The sequence below is a fragment of the Andrographis paniculata genome, unplaced genomic scaffold (genome assembly GCF_009805555.1).
Source record: "Andrographis paniculata isolate CXL003 unplaced genomic scaffold, ASM980555v1 Contig79END, whole genome shotgun sequence".
Classification (NCBI taxonomy): domain Eukaryota; kingdom Viridiplantae; phylum Streptophyta; class Magnoliopsida; order Lamiales; family Acanthaceae; genus Andrographis; species Andrographis paniculata.
Genome location: NW_026137616.1, coordinates 2,803,152 through 2,824,814, shown reverse-complemented (window position 1 = coordinate 2,824,814; position 21,663 = coordinate 2,803,152). Strand labels below are relative to the sequence as shown.

General features: G+C 27.4%; 2 protein-coding genes across 2 annotated transcripts; both read left to right on the top strand.

Moving 5' to 3' along the window:
• The first annotated feature begins 8,305 nt into the window (after positions 1 to 8,305).
• Positions 8,306 to 10,761, top strand: LOC127240351 (uncharacterized). Its single transcript, XM_051258981.1, has 5 exons — positions 8,306 to 8,641; positions 8,817 to 9,262; positions 9,824 to 10,139; positions 10,237 to 10,318; positions 10,396 to 10,761. The coding sequence occupies exons 1-5, from the start codon at positions 8,613 to 8,615 to the stop codon at positions 10,594 to 10,596; spliced, it is 1,074 nt and encodes a 357-aa protein (XP_051114938.1). The 5' UTR covers positions 8,306 to 8,612; the 3' UTR covers positions 10,597 to 10,761.
• A 6,171-nt stretch (positions 10,762 to 16,932) lies between these two features.
• LOC127240350 (PI-PLC X domain-containing protein At5g67130-like) lies at positions 16,933 to 20,756 on the top strand. The gene is made up of 9 exons (XM_051258979.1): positions 16,933 to 17,124; positions 17,232 to 17,312; positions 17,464 to 17,589; positions 17,698 to 17,835; positions 18,451 to 18,549; positions 18,638 to 18,941; positions 19,492 to 19,715; positions 19,795 to 19,881; positions 20,400 to 20,756. The coding sequence occupies exons 1-9, from the start codon at positions 17,119 to 17,121 to the stop codon at positions 20,577 to 20,579; spliced, it is 1,245 nt and encodes a 414-aa protein (XP_051114936.1). The 5' UTR covers positions 16,933 to 17,118; the 3' UTR covers positions 20,580 to 20,756.
• Positions 20,757 to 21,663: the final 907 nt, after the last annotated feature.

The following is a 21,663-nucleotide window of genomic DNA, read 5'->3' as shown; positions in this document are numbered from 1 at the left end:
TCACACACGATTCACTTAAGTGTAATTTATCTTGTCGAATTAGTTTGCAGGCTATTAAGTTTGATCGAAAATTTATGCAGAGCGTATCCTAAGGATAGCAGCTATGGATAGGAATGACAATGCGTCAGGTTCAGCCGGACTCGAGATCCGACCCGAATACACATGGTTAGACCAGAGACCCGAATTGGACCCAATTATACCCGGACCCGACCCGAATATACCCAACAAGACCCGATCGACCCGACAGATCCGAATTCTTTTTTTTTAATTCTTTAAATTTAACTTAAAATTGGACCCGAACCTGACATATATTAAATTTATATATTTTATTCAAAAATATTATAATAAAATAATAAATAAATAAAATTAAAAATATATTTCTAATATAATTTATATTATGAAAAATTAATTATATATATAATTAATATATTAGTAATATATAATCGGGTCCGAGTCCGGGTAGAGTCCACCATTGGACCCGATAAGGGTACACACATACCCGACCCGGACCCGGACCCGGACCCGGACCCGATACCCGTATAATTTGACCTGATCCCAAATATATAGGTCGGGTCCGAGTATGGTGTATTCGGATCTATTGTCATCCCTAGTTATAGACTCTCACGTTATCAATATATATATATTTCATATGATTTGATTGTCGTGGTTGTGACAGGTGTGTTTACTTGTAAGTTTTTAAATATGGTTTTACTATTTTATTTTTTTTCAAAACATCAAATTAAATACTTATTTTTCATTTATTTTATTATACTAAAATTAATTTTTACATTTAAAACATCACATCAATATATATTTATATTACATCAAACAACTATTTCAGTTCAAAAATATATTAATCAAAATCAAAATCCAAAACCAAATTCTTAAACACACAGATTTATGTAAATTATAAACATTGAACTATTTTATATATAAATGATAAATAATAAATTTGTCATAATCTCTTAATACACTTCATTCACCTATGAAATCTCATTAGTAAAAAATAAATAAATAAATAAATTTAGAGAGTGTTCGAGAAACAGCTTTTTGAAGAGCTTTTAGCTTATTGAACAACTTTTAATTGTTTGACCTGTCAAAAAGTTAATTTAGATGTTTGGTAAATTAGCTTTTTGAAATAGCTTTTTGGACCCAAAAAACTAATTTCTGAAAAGCTCATCTACCTAGCGTTTTGAAAGAGCTTTTTCATTTTAATTTTGGTTATTCCTTATTTACGCTTAAAACTTAATTATTTATTTTATACATATAATTATATTTCTATAGCAATATTTATTAATTATTTTTAATAGTTTATTTTTGTAAATTTAAAATAATTACTATATTAATTATTAAATATAAATTATTTTATTTGTAAAATATATAAATTTTTAAAACTAAATCCAACAAGAAAAATAAAGGTTATTAATTTATTTATATATATATTAAAACAATAATTAACATAATAAAATTATATATACGAAAGATTTATTATTTTATACTTTACATAATTTCAAGAAAAAAATTATTATTTTTTAATAAAATTAATTTTTTCAAATCTAAATAATAAAAATAAAAATAAATATTTTATAATATTTTTATAATTTTCAATAATTAATAACAAAAATTCTCACAAATTTCAAACTAAAATGAACAAAATTAAATATTTTAAAAAATAACATATCAATGTCCTTAATAATCATTTTATGTATAAACAGCTAATGTCAAACAGTTGTTTTACCAAACACTTTAATACAAACCGCTAATTGAATCAGCTAACAGCTAAAAGCTATCAGCTAATTGTCAAACGCACAATTAACGAGGACAATGGGTATATGAATTGGTTGGCCTCCCTACATATAATAAACGACTTATTTGCAAATTTGGTTTATTTCACTCTGAAAAACCTTGCTTTACAGGGATTTTTTGCTTGGGGTTTGAATTTTGAGTTGAGATTTGAATAGTAAATATTTTGAATTTGAGTAATTGTATGATGTGATATAAATAAGTGTTGATGTGGTATTTTGAATGTAAAATTGATTTTTAATATAATATAAAAAAATAAAAAATAAAATAAATAGTGTCTTTAAAATTCAATCTCCCAAACAAACATATAGAATTATGGCAGGAAGCAATTAGATAATGGTATATTTTGTAACCTATAAATTTTGTATATGTAATGATATGTTTTTGTTAGAATTGGTGAAAGAGAAAAAAAAAAGTAAAAGAGAAAAAGGATTACAGATGTATAAAATATCATCATTTCTTATACTCCCTCCGTCCCGATACTATGTCCACGTTGCCGTTTCTGTCCGTTCCACGTACCATGTCACTTTTCTTTTTTGAAAAATGATTAAACACTTTAATCTCATTTTAAATTTTTAAATTTTTTTTTTTAATTTTAATTAAACTAATTAGTTATCTTAATCTTAATTTATAAATATTTATATTATAGGATAATTATTTTCACTAATACATTCTTAATTATCTACTAATTACACCTCTTCTAAAATACCGAGTGTAGCAGACACGGTATCTGAAACGGAGGCACTATTTGTTTACGCATTAAGAGTAAAAAAAATAATAAATAAAAATTAAAAAAAAAATTGAATTGAATTGGAGATTGAATTGATTGGGCCTAGTTTAATTTGGGCTTTACTTGGTTTTATATATATTAAATATCAATATTTGGGTGTTGGGCCTTGGATTTTGGAGGCTCCTAGGTTAAATCCAATAGCTTAAATCCAATTAATTTTAAATTTTGTATTTATTTGATTAATATAATTTTACTTGCAAAAATTAAGGGTGTGTTTTTTAGACGGGTTCGGGGGATTTGAGTTTGGGTTTAGTTTTTATTTGAATTTTGGGATGAATTTGAATTTTATTGTTTCTTTTGTGTTTGGATTTGGTTGGGATTTGGGGAGTTTTGATATGTATTGATTTGATGGATAATGAATAAAGTAATATAAATATGTATTAAATTTAATTGATAAAATTAATATTGTATGATTTGATTATCAAATTATATTATACCCAATATATATATTTAATTTTTTTTATTCGTATTATAGAAAAATTTATTCTTTACAAAATGACATATATTGTATATAATTTTTTACTCTATAATTATTAAATAAATATAATATTTAAAAAAAAAAATTATAGGTTGATAGTTGCAACACTGTGCACTGTGTTTGTACATTGTTTTCCCCCCAAACCAGCATTTGAAACAGATTCTAAATTATTAGGGGTGTCAAAATAATCCCGACCTGAAAAATCGAACCTGTTCGACCTGAAATTTTTCAGGTTCGGGTTTGGGTATTCGGGTTTGAATAAAATCGGGTCGATCCGAACCTGAAACGAATAAAATTCGTGTCGTGTTCGGGTCGTGTTTCGGGTTGACCTGATAACCTGAAATATTAAAATCAGGTTAGGTTTTGAATTTCGGGTTGACCTGAAATATTTATTATTATTATTTTAATTTATAATATTTATATTATTTTAAATATAAAATAATATAAAAATTAAAATAAAAATGATATTTTTTAGGCTAATTTAATTTTTTTTTTAATTTTTGGGTCTGTTTCGTATCGGGTTTGTTCGAGTTTCGGGTGACCTGAAACTAATTCAGGTCAACCTGAACCGACCTAAAAGAATTCGTGTCGTGTTCGGGTTTAGAGTTTCAGGTCAAATTTCGAGTTCGGATTGACAGTTTTTTTATTATCTTCATGGCTCAACCCGACACGAACACGACCCAAAAACATAAATTGACGCCCTATAAATTATAGATTGATAGTTGCAACGTGTAGCAAATTGATGGGGATTAATTTGTTATATTTTTATTTAATTAATACAAATTAATACCAAAATATGAAAGTATATAAAAATATATATAAATTTCTTTCTCCCTTATTTTTGAACAAAGCCAAGATCAATTCTCAAAAAATTCATCTCTCTTCAAAATTCCTTTAAAATTTTCTATTCAAAAGTTTTCTAAATTGGTTCGCATGGTCCGTTATTCCGTTTAATTTATTATATTTTGAGCGGTGATCGGTGGCAAATCGAATTCGCTTCAAGAAAATCGCATATACGTAACGCTCGGATTTGATTTCAATTATGAAACCTGATCTCAGTGTTATTAGATTTGTAGTTTTAATTTCTTCATATCTCAAAATTCGCAAATTAATTTACAACTTGTTTGGCTCGAAAAGAATAATCTTTTCAACTATTTTTACTCTTATTTTTTTGTTTAGAACTTTTTTAAAAGTATACATGGGAGTAAATTGGGAAAAAAAATACTTCATTCGTCCCATAACAAAGTATTCATTTGTCTTTTGCGTTATTGTATTTAACATTGAAAATATCCTTATATTTGTATAATTTTTTTATACAAATGTCATTATATTAATATTATAAGACACCAATAGAAATATTTTTGTTATTTTCTTTTTATTTGTAATACAATTTAATATAATAATTAATATTCAAATATCAACGCGCAAAAAATAAATGAATACCTGTTATGGGACGGAGAGAGTATATAATTAAAGAAAATTTACAGAGGTTTGAAGACACTCCAAATTAAAAATAAGGATAAATATTTTATTAGTCGAATATGTAATAGTTTTATTATTTAACTAAAGTATGCATAAGTCTTGCATTTAATCCGCAATAGTTCAAAATGTTATATGCAATTGGAATATTGCCACATATGTTGGCACGCTACAATTGGTGTCGGCATGGACTAGTCGATGTCACAAAATGTAGATATAATTTTTTTATTTATCAAATATATAATATTTTTATTTAAAAATTAAATTATGTTACTATTTTATATTAAAAAATTGTTATGTAATTAATTTATGTTAGTATTAGGTGTCATATCAATACATATAATAATATTTCAATATCAAATAAGTTTTTCAACTGCTATATATTGGAGATAAGGTAAATTTTATATTCTTTCAATCTCAACTTAATGTACTTTTTTTATTATTTTCGTTTGTTTCATTAAAAAATATTATTTTTAAATTATAGTGAAAATAACCATATGTAAATATTATAAGATCTTTACGTTTTTTTTTTAAAAAAATATTCATTTTATTTGTATCTTATAAAAATGTTAAAATTCATCTTACATTCTTTTATTAAGTAATAAAATATTATTTTTTTTAATTTATTTAAAAAACAAAGTACATTGAGTTAGTGAAAAAAATTTGTTTTCTTAGATAACAAAAAATATACACCTAAAAAATATTTATCCCTTAAAATAAAATTGGAAAAATAGGCACGATCTGAAATTTTATTCGAATTCAATACCCAAAAAAAAAAATCGTGCTTCGGTCTAAAAAATATGCTTGGCCTAGCATGAGTATGAATAGGGCCATTGCTTGGTCCGGCACAATTTTTAAATTAAATATATTTTTAAAAAATAATTTTATAAATATATTAACTAGTAAGTTTATGTTAAAAATAAAAATATAATCTAATAATTTAGTTTGTGTGTTGTAAATATAAAATTATGGCTTCAATTTTCACTCTTACTATTTTAGAATTGAGAAAAAATAAAACGCTCAAACATAGGGTCCGATGTGAAATCGAATCGTGCTCGGACTTAAGTTTTCAGACTCAATTTGAAATCGGATTGTTCCTGTCCGACCCAAAATATTGTCGGATTGGCCCCGACACGAAAAAAATCAAGCCAACTCGATTTACCACCCTACATAAAGATAATAAAATTGAATTGGAACTATCAAATTTTAAGTCAATATATTTATATTTTTATAATATTGAGATATTTTAGATATTCGGTTTTAAATTTAATAAATTTATATTTAGATTTGGTCTTATACATAAATTGGATTAGTCTATAAAGTCAATTTTGTACATGTATATAGACTTCTTATTTTGATGATTAATAAGACAATTTCATTATTTTCCACCAAAATTAAAATTTCGTAACACATGTAGTATATATATAATATTACATTATATTTGATTCAAATCTTAAAACAAAAATTGTTAAATAATAATTATTTTATTTTATTTTATACATGAAAATTTACAATTAAAAATTACTCTAAGAAGTAGAAAACTATTTTAGAAAAAGAATTAACAATGAAATTAGATTTATTTTTTTTTAATAGTACTGTCTCCATTCTATCTAAATTGTGTTTACCTGTAGACAGGTTAAGTTTATTCGTTGTGGTTTAAAATTAATTTAAAATTGAAGATTTTTTGAGTTTTTGTAATAATATTTTAATATGATATTTTGTAAGAAAAAATAATATTATCTCCGTCCCTTAACAATCTATCCATTTTTTCATTTTGGTATGCCCTATAATAAAGTATTCATATCTATCATCTACCTAATATTACAAATACTCTTCTAATTTACAATATATTATACAAATGTCATTACATTTATATCATACAATACTGAAAATGTTAGTTTAGTTTTTTTATCTTTAAGGTTAGTTTAGTTATTTTATCTTTATTTTTATTATATCATAATATAATACTAATATTTCTAAAATTCCGTAAAAAAACAAATGGATATATAGATATAAGACGGAAGAAGTATATTTTTATTGAAAATTATGCATAGTGAATAATATTGATGTTGATTTAAAATGCTTAATGAACAAATTGAAATATATAATTTTACTAAAATTATAAAATTTAAGATCCGTATAAAGTGTATAATTATTTTATCAGAAATATGATAAATTATGCAAGACGATCGAAATGAAAAATTTAAACAATTTATGTGGGACGAAGAAGTATTTATTAAGGAACCTATACAAAGAATGTGTTTTTTTATATGTGATTTATTTGGTAGTGGTTTAAAATTGATTTGAAATAAAATATTAATTTAAATTTTTATTTAAATAATTTTAATAAGATAGTTTATGAAAGAAAATAATATATTTTTATTAAAAATTTTATTAATTAAATAATGATGTTTTTTTATTATTATTAAAATAAACACAATTTGAATTTTTTTTTTAGATGACATAGTGTTGTGATTCAATATATATATATAAAATAATATATTCTAATTAAAAAATATCCATTAAGATTATTTCTGTTTATATAAAATAATGTAGATATTTTATATAAAAATGAACATACTTTTTAAAAATTATAAAATTATATAAGAAAAAGTAAAACCCTAGTTTTTAAATTTATTTTACTTATGAGATTTTAATTTTGAATTTTGATTTTGAATAGTAAAATTTTAAATTGAAATGATTATTTAATTTAATATAAATATGTGTTGATGTGATATTTTGAATGTAAAATTATATTTTAGTGTAATAAAATAAATAAAAATAGAGTGTTTAATTTGATGTTTTTAAAGAAAAAAAATTAGAATAATAAAATTAAGAGCAAAATCTCACAAGTAAACGCACCATTTGTTTGTAAGATTTTCATACGTACCATTTATATTTTTTAAAATAATATTAAATTAATTTTTTATTTTATATTAAAAATTATTTTTTACGTCTAAAATATTACATTAATATTTGTTCATATCAGGTGAAATAATTATTTTAATATAACTTTTACTACTATTTAAAAATTCAAATAAATAAACAAACAATTGAATTTAATAATAAAAAACTGTAGCTGACGTGGCTAAAGCTTGCTAGCGTTACAGGTTCCAAGCTGGCCGAGCTACATGACTTTCATCGGACCCAAACCCAACCGGCCTAATCTAACCTGACCCGAGCCGAGGGACCCGACTACTCTAGCCTGGAGTCTCTAGACCGCACGCAAAAAACATTTGAAGGGTGGATTTAGATTGGATTTTTGGTTTTACTATTTTTATTTTTTATTTATTATATTATATTAAAATTAAATTTTATGTTTAAAATATTATATCAATATATATATATTTATATCAAATTAAATAATTATTTTAATTTAAAATTAAAATTCCAAAATTTTACAGGTAAACAAACCCGAAATATTTTGGTACATTTACAACTTTGCCCCCAATTTCAATATCCTACCACCACAGACGAAATTATAAAATCCGTGGGTCCCACTTCAAGGCAGCTGCCAGCTCAGCTTCCTGCTCAGCACCAATACTCTACACTCCGGTGCAGCGCGCCGATCCACCATCGACCAATCAAAATGACTCCCTTCCCTCCAAGCCCTTAATCCGACGGCTGTAATCGATTCGATTTGGGCATCGTAACCGCACACGTGTCCACCGGCCATTATTAGTTTGTTGTGTAAGCATAGTAATAATCATAATAATAATAATAATAATCCAAAATGTGAACTGAAGTCGTCGTCTCTGCGCAGCGGCAATTTTCAGGTGACGAATTCGTCAAATACACCATCTATTCCATTCCAGACTTCCTTTCTCTATCTATCTCTCTCTCTCTCTCTTCTTCGCCATTTTCAAGCTCTTTTAATGAATTAGAGGTTTCCTTAAGGATAAAGTATTCTGAAATTTTCATTTTCTAATTTCTTACACCATTCATGATTCAGACAGTTTCTCCCCTTCCATTCGCCTCCTTCTTCCTCGTATTCCTCTTTTCTTTTTGCCTGAATTAAGAAGAAGAAGAAGAAGAACTAAAGAAGGTCTGAGCAGGAAATCAATGGGGACTTCCATGGTTGAGTTTATGAGGTCTTGATTCCTTCCCCTTTCTGTTTTTTTTTCGATTTGCAGTTATGTATATATGATTCTTTTGTTTGTCTGTTTGTTTGTTATCTTTCTGATTTTTTATTGAATAATTTTTGGATGTCCAAATTAATTCAAATTAAAAAAATTTATTGAAACAATGTGCTACAAATCAATACAGCCCTCAAGTAAAAGCCATGAGCAAGAAGTTTGGTCCAGGCCTACATTCTGGTGCCCACACTAGTCCCGGATCTCCAGAATGCATCAACAACGATCTGAAGTCCTGGACCGTGAGGAGGCACTCTGCATTGATCCCCTTGAGTAATGGAAAGACTCCACCTTCCAAATGGGACGACGCCGAGAGATGGATCACTAGCCCGGTTTCCGGCGACCGTACCGTCAGGACTCCGGTTGGTCTTCCCCGGAGGAAAGTGATGTCTAAGAGCGGGCCTTTGGGTGGTTCGGGAGTTGTGCACTCAACAAACTGCTCTCCATCCACCCCTGTTCTCGAAGGCCGGGACCCCGGGAGTTTCATGGATGAATTGCACCGAGCTTCCGAGGATTCCTCGGATGTCGGAAACAATGGGTCGGGTGGTGTTGGCAAGATTTTTGTGAAAAACTCTAAAGGTACCAACTTTTTTTTAGTACTATTTATACGAGAAACAGAGAAATGAATGTTATCGTAATTTATTTTAATTTTACATGCTTGAAATTTTTTTTATTCATCGCCACCGATATTTTACAACTGTAATTTGTCCATGTGTATGATAACTTATAAGATACTTTAGTATTTTGGATCAACTAGAACTCAAAATATTACTTTTGTTATCACCAAGATCAGAAAATTTACTATAAAATTTATATGAATGATTATGGTGGTGATATGAGATAAAATATACAAATAATACATGTTTTTATTTTACATTGGACATGTTGCATAAAAAAAATCATGTGTTATTTTTTCATATTTTAAGACATGTATTGGATAAAAATATGTTATTGACTAAAATTAATTGTTGCATATGATGTGTGAGATTATATCACATCGTTAGTTATGTGTTATATTTGTATTTTGCTAATATAAATGATATTTTGTTTGTAATAATATGGTATGGTTAGCGCACAATGTGCTGTCAATTTAGATATTTTTTCAACTATTAATGTAGAATTGTTAAAATAAATGACCAGATGAGGAGAAAATCGAAGATAGGTTCTTCGAAGGGGAAGAAGCATCAAACTACAATGGAACTACTTCGATCAAAATGAGCTACAAAGGAAGCGCTCGCTTAAAAAAGAGTTTATCTTTCTCAACCTTAGTATCCTCAATTCACACCGATGCCGATGTTGTAAGAGACAAAGTCTTGGATGTCCAAGTCGATAAAGGCGCCCTCGAACAATCCAAGAAACAAGATCCCGGAAAGCCCATCGAGGAAGAGAACAAATTGGAGTACATAGACAAAATCCATTCGCCATTTCGACAAAATGCATCAAAAACTTCATCTAAGTATCCCTTTGATCATCAATCATATACACTCATAACCATTAAATTTTTTTTCTGACATACAATGTAAGTTTTATGTTATTTTCTTCGATAAAATAAGGTTGCAAAAAGAAGAAGCCAAGATAAGTGCTTGGGAGAATCTGCAGAAAAGCAAAGCTGAAGAAGCTATTCAGAAACTCGAGGTTGGTTTTGTTGTCGTCGTCGCCTACTCATCTTTCGAATAATATTCGATAATTTGTAACTCGAATTTTTTGATTAGCTGAAATTGGAGAAGAAGAGATTGGCCTCGATGAAGAAGATCATGAGCAAGCTCAAAACTGCGGAGATGAAGGCGGAGACCATGAGGAATGTGTTGTCTGAAAAAGACCGTTCTTCGTCTTCAAGAATCCCGCGACTTTCGTTTTGTTCCAACGTCGAGTATTCTGTTCGCCATTGCTTCGTCCATCGCGGTAAAAATTAATGTCTTGTATCATCCTGAATTTTTTTTCCTTTGATATATATATATATATATACATATTTATATATTTGTGTTTTTTGGTCACAAGGAGAGATTGCAATTTATAGTTTGTGTACAGAAATACTACAATGGGATGCTATGTAATTATTTTTATTTCATTTTTTACTATTCGTTTTGCTACAAGTTTTATACCTATTTTTTTACTCTCAAGAGTCAGTTCGATGCAGTTTCAATCGTGTAGGACCAGGCCAATTAAAATCTTAATTTTTTTTTATTAAAAAATAAATTATATTAATTTAAATAAATATAATTATGAAACAAAATTATTGATAATTAAAAATTTTAACATTAAATATATTATTTTTTTTTTTTAATTTTACCATATATTTCTAAAAAATACTAAATAAAATTTTATTTGATAAATCGTTTTGGGTCAAGCACGGTCCGGTTCGTACAGGCCCAGGGACATCTTGGATTCTTGTTATTATGTGTCAGTTCTTTCATTCAATTTTTTTTTTTTTTTTAATTTTTTTTTATGACATAATTTTTAATGAATATTACTAAAAAATTATAATCTATAATGTATTAGTACAATATATATAATACTACATATTTTATTTATTCATAAAGATCAATAATTTAACATAAAATATTATTTATACATACATATATATTATCAATTCTCTATAGTCAATATAAAAAATACATCTATTGGGGAATACAATGTTCTGTTTTTACAACAATTTTCATTTAACGGCACAACCAAATATGATATTTCTTTTTAAGCATAATTAATTAAATTCTGGTGTAATTTCTAACCCATTTATTGGGTTATTTTCATTTAATATAATTTTCTTTATTTTTTATTTTTTTAAAAAATAGGGATAATTATATAATCATTTTAAGAAAAAAAAAAAAAAAACTCTAAAATATTACTCTCTAGAGTTGATTTTATTTTACCATTATCACCTTCTTATAATTGTGTGTTGTTAAGAAATGATCCGGGCATCCAACTTAAAATCAATTGGTGATAGGTGGAGTGGCCCTTCACCTTATATATTAGGGGAGATCCCACACATTTTCCAAGGTGAGATATACTCAACATGTGTTTATTTTGATTGGTTTGGTAAAAAATTTGGCTTCAGTTTGGTATTAAAATAATGTTTGATAAGATTTTTATGAAAAAAAAAATGTATTTTTTCCGAAGAATGCATGAATACCAAATAGTTAAAAATTGAGGATTTGAGGCCAAAGAATTATTTATTGCACTCTCGGATTTGTATAAATTTGTATATCACAAATTAGATGACATGCAATGAAAAATCGAACTAAGAGCAGACGATATGGTTTGATTAGTTAATTATAAATCTTGATTTGTCAATTGGACATTTAATTCCATGTAGGTGTGTACACTTTCATTCTTATTATTGTTATTTTATTGTGTGTGTGTTTTTTTTTAAATTAATATTTGTGTTCATTTGAAGTAATTTATATTTTTTTTCAAATAATATTATTGTATTCTTTCATAATTAATATTGTTTTATTGTAATATAAATATTTTTCAAAAATTTCTGTATTAATATTTTTGTCACCAATATGGTTTAATCAATTGATCATAACTTATTAGAACATTACATCCATGCTTTTTGTATTTACGAATATAGTTAAAAATATACTCCATTCGTTCCAAAAAGAAGTATCTATTTATTTTTCACGTAGTTTTAGAAATATTAGTATTATATTGGGATATAGTAGGAATAAAATAGAAATGACTAAAATAACTTTGTTAGTATGTGTGATATAAAGGTAATGACATTTGTGTAATATATTGTAAGTTATAAGGGTATTTGTAATGTTAGATAGATAGTACAACTACTAAAAAAGGAAATTGATACTTTGTTATAGGACGGACTAAAATGGAAAAATAGATACTTTGTTATGGGACGAAGGGAGTATATATAATTAATTCTTTTGATTCATTGTAAGAAATCAAGTATAATTTATTTAAAAAAATTGTTATTATATTATTGTTTTTTAAATTGTTATTATATTATTGTATTTTTAAATTGTTATTGTGCTCTTTAAAAGTAATTTTTATACTCTTTAAATAATGCTTTCTCCTTGTAAAGAATACATATTTCTATTTTGGGACGTCCAATTATTACAAAGTAATAATTTCATTAAATATTTCATTTTTTCCATAAATACCTCTATTTTACATCACATCATTACTTTTATACCAAACAAGTAAGAACAAAAATGTCATTACACTACTTTTACCTCCCCACTATAATTAAGATACAATTATTTCTTAAACTTCGCGCCAAAAATAAATGTATATTTTTTGCTTGGACGGAGGGAGTATGATTGTACTCTTCTATGATTAATACTCCCTATGTCCTGGTGCAAGGTTGTCGTTTACTTTTTGTACGTAGATTTTTTAATATTAGTATTATAATAATGTTGTAGTGAAAAAGACGAAAATACCCCTATTAGTATTGTGTAATATAAACGTAATACATTTGTATAATATAGTGTAAATTGGAAAAGTATTTATTATGTAAGGTAGATAGTACAATTACTAAATTAGGAAATGGTAATTTTGTTTTGGGACGGACAAAAATGAAAAATGACATCCTTTCAGTAGACGGAGGGATTATTATATTTTTGTGATCTAATTATTTTATTTTTCAGAAATTTAAGTATAAATATTCTTCTTTTTTTTTTTTTTTTTTTTTGTCTACAAATGTAGTTTAATTCATTTATTATAACATGGAATCCATTGGTTTTGTATTTACGAATGTGACTATAATAACATGATTAATTATTTTGTTTTCTTGTAAGAAGCAAAATATAATTTAGTTAAAAACACTATTAATAAAAAATGAAAATATATTTAAAGTAGCATTTTTTAAAAATGTTAGAATAATTTCAAACATCAAAATTGATGTCTAAACAAAGCCATATAATTAGGGGTGAGTATTCGGATTTTCGGTTCCGAAAATTCAAAATTTTTGAAAATATCAATCCGAACCGAAATAACCGAAATTCGAACTAAAAAAATTCGAACCAAACCGAAAAATCCGAAATTCTAAATATTTTTCTTATTTTTTTAATTTTTAAATTTCTTTTATATTTTATTATTATTTTATAATATTAAATATATATAATATATTAAAATTAAATATATTAAAATATAATTAATAAATTTGAGTTTTTTATATTAAAATATAATATTTTCTAATAAAATATTAAATATGTATAATAAAAAAATATATTAAAATATTATATTTCGAATTTCGGATTGCTTTGGATTTTAAGTATACCGATCCGATTCGATCTAAACCGAAAACCCGAAATTTGTTAAAAATTCGTCCGATCCAATCCGAGAATCCGAAAAATCCGAACCAAATTTTAAAATTCGGTTTGGTTCGAATTGGATTTTCGAATTTCGAAATTTTGCTAACCCCTACATATAATTTTTAACTAGGTTTTAAAATGGTAAGTATAATGTAATTTAGGCATCTAAAATAAATGAAAGTTCTAAGTTCACTTTTCTCTACTTCTGCTAATAATTTATTTTTTTCTTCCTAAAAGTGACAAATTTATTTTTAAGTTTTAATTAATAGCAATCTTTTCACTTAAATGTCTAAAACTTCAGCACAATGTTGATTAAAATTAATATCTAATTGTCAATAATAAATAAAATTAATTTGATAATTTTGCTATACATCTATAAAAGAGTAAAAGAATACAATATCAGCTTATAAACATAATACTCAAGTGTTTTTTTAATATTATTTTTTTATTATAAAATATCAAAACCAAATACTATTTTTTTACAATTTCTAAAGCTTCAAAACCCCCAAAAATCTCATGTTAAGAAATTGTACTAGTTCTATGTGCTGAATTTTTCAAATAGTATCGGTAAATGTCTAAAAACATCAATCAAAAATTTAAAATAGCATATCATTTACGTTAATATAAAACAAAAACAAAGAATACATAGACATAATTTTATAGAACACATAACACTGTAGTGATTTCTTGAAATAACATAAATTCAAAAATTTAGAAAACATCAATTAAGAGTTCAAAAATATTAATCAAGAGTCCAATAAACACACATTTTAAATATAGACGCATGCTCCTATTTTACAGAGCATGTGTTCAGTACTTAATAAGTTTATATTTATTTTTTGCATACTAATATTAAATATTAATTATTACCTCAAATATAGTCCAAATAATAAAAAAATAATAATAATTTTTTTTATTAGTAACTATTGATATATTATATTTTGGGGAAAAAAAACTAATGCACTTTCTTATTAAAAAAAATAAATCAACACGTTGATGTTTTTATTATTATTTTATTTATTTTAAATATTTTCTATATATTATATATATATTATTCTTTTAAAAAAAAGTTCAATAAAATAGGGTAAAAGTGGAGTTGGGGTGGGCCACTGCATATGCTATTTAAGAGTCTTGAGCTATGTTGTTTGAATAAATTAGCATGACGGTAATTTTTCTAAATCAGTACCATAACAATCACTGTCAACGGTTCGATTGTTGTTTCGATTTAGGAAAATAGCACCAATAATAATCTAAATAGCACATTATTTATATTAATATAATATAAATATTTTTAATTTTTAATTTTTTATTTATTTATTTATTTATTTTTTCAGAAGAACATGCATGAATTGAAACAATATTAATGCAGGTGTTTGTTTTTTAATTCAACTCGGCAACTTAATTCAAACCTGAGATTGTTCAATTAATTGATTGTGACTTTTATATATTTATGCCATATAATATTCAAATATTGGTGTGGGTTTATAGATTGATTCGGTCAATTTTATCGTTAACACTATTTTATAAGTCAATGCTAAATTTTCAATTAATATTATTCTTACATTAATAAAAATTAATTAGTATTTTTTTTATTATTTTAAACAGTAAGAAGGGATTAAGTGAAAATATTGATTAAGATATAGTATTTTAAATAACGATATATATTTACAATCTATTAAAAAAATAAAATAATGGTAAATATGTTGCTTTGTTTTTCAAAACTCATCCAAACAAATTTCACTATATTAAACGTAAACAGTATATTATTATTATTATTATTATTATTATTATTATTATTATTATAATATTTTTTTAAAATCGTATGAAAGTTCCTATTCATTGAAATAAATTTCCAAAGTCTACCTATAGCTCCAATAAAAGATTGGAGTCATTGTGTGTATATATAAATTAGGGTAAAGTGTTTTTTTTAGTCCGTAACTGACCTCTTATCATTTTAATCTCATAACTGGAGTTTGTCACAAACTAGTCACGTAAGTAAAAAATTTTCGTTGTTTTAGTCATCTGGCGCCGGAGACGCCTGTGTGGCTCACCGGAGGCTATGTGTCCGCCAGGTCAGCGACACCTGGTAGACACGTGGATTTTATTTTATTTTTTTAATTTTTTTTAATTTTATTTGTCTTTTTAATTCTTTTTATTTGGTCCAATTGAAAAAAAATTAAAAATAAATAAATAAATAAAATCTACTTGTCCGCCAGGCGTCGCTAACTTGGCAGGACACCTGGCAGACACGTGGCTTCCGACGAGTCATGCAGGCGTCTCCTGTGCCGGAGGACTAAAACAACAAAAAAATTTCACTAATAGAACTAGTTTGCGACAAATTCCACTTACGGAACTAAAATGACAATATGGTACACTTACGAGACAAAAAAATAAAAAATAAAAAACAGTTTTAAAGAATTAAATATTGCCAACTATTTTGAATAGGATGTTGAAAAAAAAAAAAAAGAAAAATTGGTATAAGTAACCATATAACAACTTTTGAATATAAAATTCAATGATATGCTTTTAAAATTATTACCTTCATCCTCAAATGATTGCATATTTTTTACAGTTATTTTATTATTTTTTTACTTATTAATTTAACATGTTTCTACAAATTATATATGAATAAAAATGACAATATTTTGAATTAAAACTATTATTAATAACTAAATAGAAGAAAAAAAATGGTATACACATACCTCTAATCAAAATTTTATTTACACTTATTTATGGTGAGCTACAAATTCCAATTTTGTTAGTAGTAAAAAATTAAAAAGGGAAAAGTAAAAGCACGCGCTCGCTTTTTTTGAAAATAAATAAATAAATAAATAGTCTGCTGGTCTTTTCTTTCTTTCTCTCTCTATATCTACCCCTCTCTCTCTCTCTCTCTAAATATATATATACATATATTTTTTTTCTTTTTTTTTTATATATATATTTAATTGGGTTGTCCTAATTAATTTAGACCCCAAAATACAGAAGAAGATTTTGGATTTAGGCATAGATGAAATCGAAACCTCAGTGAATAAACAAACGAGATTTCATTAACTCTGAGATACGATACGCACAAACGCAGACCGACAGAGACCTTCAAAGGGCCCAGACATCTCTCTCTCTCTCTCTCCTCTCTCTCTCTCTCTCTACTATTCCGACAGTTTTCCGATGCAGGCACTTGAATAAATTCTTCCACCTTTGTCGGATTTGGATCCGATTTCGCTGTTCGTTGATCAATCCTCGTGAATATAATCAGTGTTCGTCCTTTTCTGCTTCTGTAGGGTTTCGATTTGCCGTACGTTGAGCTGTTCTTAATCGCCGCCGTCCTCCTCGCCTCTTCTGCTTATTCTTCTTCTCTCCAGGTAATTAATTAAATTAATTAATTAATTAATTAATCCTTTTTACCTGCTCGTGCCTGTCCGAAAATCGTAATTTCTGTTGATTCATTTGATTTTCCATTTTCTCTGGATTGTTTATTATATTAATTACACTGTCTCTTCATGCTTATGTAAGATTGGCGAAACGTGTTCGAATTCCGGCGACAGTTGCGACGGCGGATTGGCGTGCGCGACTTGTCCGGCGAACGGGAACACCAGACAACGGTGCACTCGCATACAGCCGATAATTCCCACCTCTACGGTACACGCTTATAATATGATCTAGGAGTGTATATTTATATATATATATACACGTATTTATGTGCGTATTTAAATGAATGAATTAATTAATTTATTAATTCTGGGAAAGGTGAAAGGTTTGCCGTTCAATAAGTATTCATGGCTGACGACGCACAACTCCTTCGCCCGGACCGGTCGGACTTCGGGAACCGGTTCGCCGCTCATCACTCAGACAAATCAGGAAGATTCCGTCTCCGATCAGCTCAAAGTACGTACATACATTAAATTCGATCGATTTTTACAAACAAATGTATGACTGTTTTAATTTTCCCTTGTCTGGAAAAACTGCAATTTAATCACAGTAGTAGTAAGTAGTGTTATGTCAGTACTTAGAAAAAAATAACCATGATTAGGTGGGGGCAGTTGGTTGGCTTTAAAGTATCTTATTGTTAGTTAGGTAAAATGATTCAATAAGTAATCACGAAGCATTAGTAATTCAATTTTTCTAGCTAGGTGTCCCTAATTTCTTGCATCTCAAGTATGAATCGAATCTTCCATCAAACTTTGTAGTAATTAAATGCAAATTGAAATTTAATGTAGATTATATCATCAAAAACTAGCTACCATTGTTGAAGAACAAGATCAAGGCCGAAATTATCGATCGGAGGCTACTTGAGACAAAATTTTGTCCCGTTTTTGAAATATTTTAGATATTCAGTTTTAAATTTAGTATATAGATTTAAAATCGAATATGTTTTATGTTGTCTATATATAGGTCTCTTATTATGATATCAATGTAATACAATTTTTCAGTTTCCATAAAATATTTTTGCACCGTTTGTTCCATGTTTTATTTTCCATAACGAATGTCTCCGTCTTGTAGAACGGCGTTCGGGGGCTTATGCTCGACATGTATGACTTCAACAACGACATTTGGTTGTGTCATTCCTTCGAGGGCAAGTGCTTCAATATTACAGCCTTTGTAAGAACAATGACTAGAATTGCAGCAGAGGACTCTTTCTCTAAGTATCATATATTGTTCTTTCTACTACTAACTTTCTGATTTGCAGCAACCTGCGACTAATGTCTTGAAAGAAATCCACGATTTTCTCGAAGAAAATCCGTCTGAAATCATCACCATTTTCATTGAGGATTATGTCTCGTCGCCCCACGGTCTGAGTCGAGTGTTCAACGCCTCTAAATTGAACAAGTTCTGGTTTCCTCTGTCCCGGATGCCCAAAAATGGCGAAGATTGGCCAACGGTCGATGACATGGTCGAAAAAAACCAACGCTTGATCGTATTTACTTCTAAAAAGGCTAAAGAGGCGTCCGAAGGGATCGCTTACCAGTGGAATTTCGTCGTGGAGAATCAGTGTAAGTCATTCTTTTATTACCACGACTCGCTCTGTTGAGATATTTTATATTTAGATTTAGTTTAATATTACTTTTGTCCTGCTATAGGGGTCTCATTTACGTGTTAATCTTTGAATATTCATTATTATATGAAAATGTAATACAAATTAAGAAAAAATTGCAAAAATACCTAATAGAAGGATATTTGTAAAAAAAATATATATATATATATACAAATATAAAGATATTTTTAATATTAAGTACAATGACGCAAAAGTAAATGTGACCTTAGAGATGGACAGAGGAAGTATTTGTTTAGATTAGTTTTGATTGGTTTATTTTAGATTTGGTAGATTTAGATTACGATTTGATTTATCCATAGGTTAAATTGTTTTAATTAGAGCCTATCGAATCTGTTTCATAGTGTCTATATAGGTCCTCATTTTGATGACGAATAATAATGCAATTTTTGAGTTTTCGTAAAATATTTTAACAAGCTCGAAGGCTTTGATGATCGATAATTGGATCAAATGCACTATTTTTCCGAGTGATAGAAATGTCCGATTTGCAGATGGGAATGGTGGGATGGTGTCCAATTCTTGCCCCAATCGATCTGAGTCATCCTCGATGAACACAACTTCGCGATCCTTGGTGCTTATGAATTACTTTCGGACGAATCCGAATATATCGGATTCTTGTGTCGACAACTCCGGCGGTTTGATTAGTATGTTGAAGACTTGTCATTCAGTCGACGGAAACCGCTGGCCGAATTTCATTGCAGTCGATTTTTACCAGGTAGCGCGGATGTCTTAACTCCGACATGTTCTTCGTCGTACTTAGATTTATGTGAGATTAAGACAAGTGTTGTTTCTAGAGGAGCGACGGAGGGGGCGCCCCCGAAGCTGTCGATGAAGCAAACGGACAGTCGACGTGCAACTGCCGTAGCATCGCCTATTGCAAGGTATGTCGACTCTTAACACATTTAACTTTTCAAAAGCATCGAATCAAACATTTATTTTTTACTCTCTTCGTCCGGCTCTAAGGGTTTTATTTATTTTTTGTTTGTTGATCTTTGAATATTAATTATTATATCAAAACATATTGCAAAAATATTTCCACTAGTGTCTTATAATACTAATATTGGTACAAAAAATTATACAAATATAAAGATATTTTTAATATTAAGCACAATAACGCAAAAGGTAAATTTGACCCTTAAGGCGGACGGAGAGATTAATATATATTGATTATCTTTATATGATATGCTGATCTGATCAAATAACAACGCATATTAATATATGTCAATTACCTTTATATGATATGTTGATCCGAGGACAATGTTTTTTGGGGCTTGTCCTAATAATACAGTGCGAGACCAAAACTCGAAACCTCTCTCATTGATATCACCAATTCTCTTATTACAATCGTCTCGTTATAACTTAGTAAAACGATGGTATTTATGGAAAACTTGTCCGGCAGGAAAATGGAAATTCGTCGTCGTATACGTGCAATGCACCTGCGCTTTCGCCACCGCCGCCGGCCGGATCATCTACGACGGCGGTAGCTCAAGGGCCGGACAGCAGCTCGCCGATTAGTAGACCTCTCCAAACTCATTGGTTTGTCATTTTAACGGTTTTGACGGTTATTCTGCAGTTATAATTTTATTATTTTTTTTTTATTGCGTATTCGTGTATTTTGATGAGTGATTTGTGCGATGATCCGACCTCGGAATGTTATGTTTCATTTTTGGAGGATTGCATTATATTACATTACATTATATTTTTTATGTTTCGGATAAAGCATCATATTAAACATTTTTGTGTTTTTGTAGAAATATTTCGGAGGATTTTTTATTGGACTCAATTTTTTTTTTTAATTATTATTATATTACTTTAGAATTAAATTAAATAATTTTATTTTCTTTAAAAAAAACTATCAATATTGTATTTGAAATTTATAAAAACATAGATTTGGGGTTAATATGTAAATAAATCAAAATTAAATTATGTAATTATTTAAAATAAATTATTTAAAGAAGATTTTGAAATAAAATTTAGAGAAAATAGAAAAGTCGCCTTATAAAAATATTTTTATTCATAGACAAAAAATAAAAAAAAAAAAAAAAATAGACGTAGCAAATGGAATGAATGGAGTAACAAACAAATAAAAATAAAAATAAAAATAAAAGAAAAAGAAAAAGAAAGATACAGTATATATGATATACATTGACTTTGATTAAATTCATAGGATGTGATGGTTTGAAGGACGTCTCAACTGTATATGACCAACTTGGTAGAAAGGTCTGTCTTACTGGTCAGTGGAATTTTGCATTATTTTATTTTAGCATTTTATTTTTTTATAGCATGGGAATCTATTTGATGTGTACATTCTCATTAAATTTTTGATCAAATTTAATATTTTACAAACTAAATTCGATAAAATAAATCACATTAGGCGAACTATTAATTTTGTAAATTTTTATATTGAGTTTATCTATAACTTTTGAAAGTTTTAAACTTATAAAAGTTGTAAAAATAATTATTTAGTATTCCCTCGGGTCTAAATGAGCCACACTTTATCCTCTCACATCATCCAAATAAAAAATAAAATATATATTTCTCTTTCTATCACATTATTTAATTTTTAAATTATCATAATTAATACTACCTATCTAAAAACTTGTGCAAAAAACAAATATTGCACCTTATTTGGAACATGGAGTATTTAATAGAATGATAACAAA

Bases quoted from the DNA above. Each gene is read 5' to 3' on its own strand.
- LOC127240350 (XM_051258979.1), top strand. The intron at 17,590-17,697 runs GTACACGCTTAT...ATTCTGGGAAAG, and splicing joins CGATAATTCCCACCTCTACG to GTGAAAGGTTTGCCGTTCAA. The intron at 17,836-18,450 runs GTACGTACATAC...TCCGTCTTGTAG, and splicing joins CCGTCTCCGATCAGCTCAAA to AACGGCGTTCGGGGGCTTAT.
- LOC127240351 (XM_051258981.1), top strand. From the start codon at position 8,613: ATGGGGACTTCCATGGTTGAGTTTATGAG. The intron at 9,263-9,823 runs GTACCAACTTTT...ATAAATGACCAG, and splicing joins TTTTGTGAAAAACTCTAAAG to ATGAGGAGAAAATCGAAGAT. The intron at 10,140-10,236 runs GTATCCCTTTGA...CGATAAAATAAG, and splicing joins GCATCAAAAACTTCATCTAA to GTTGCAAAAAGAAGAAGCCA.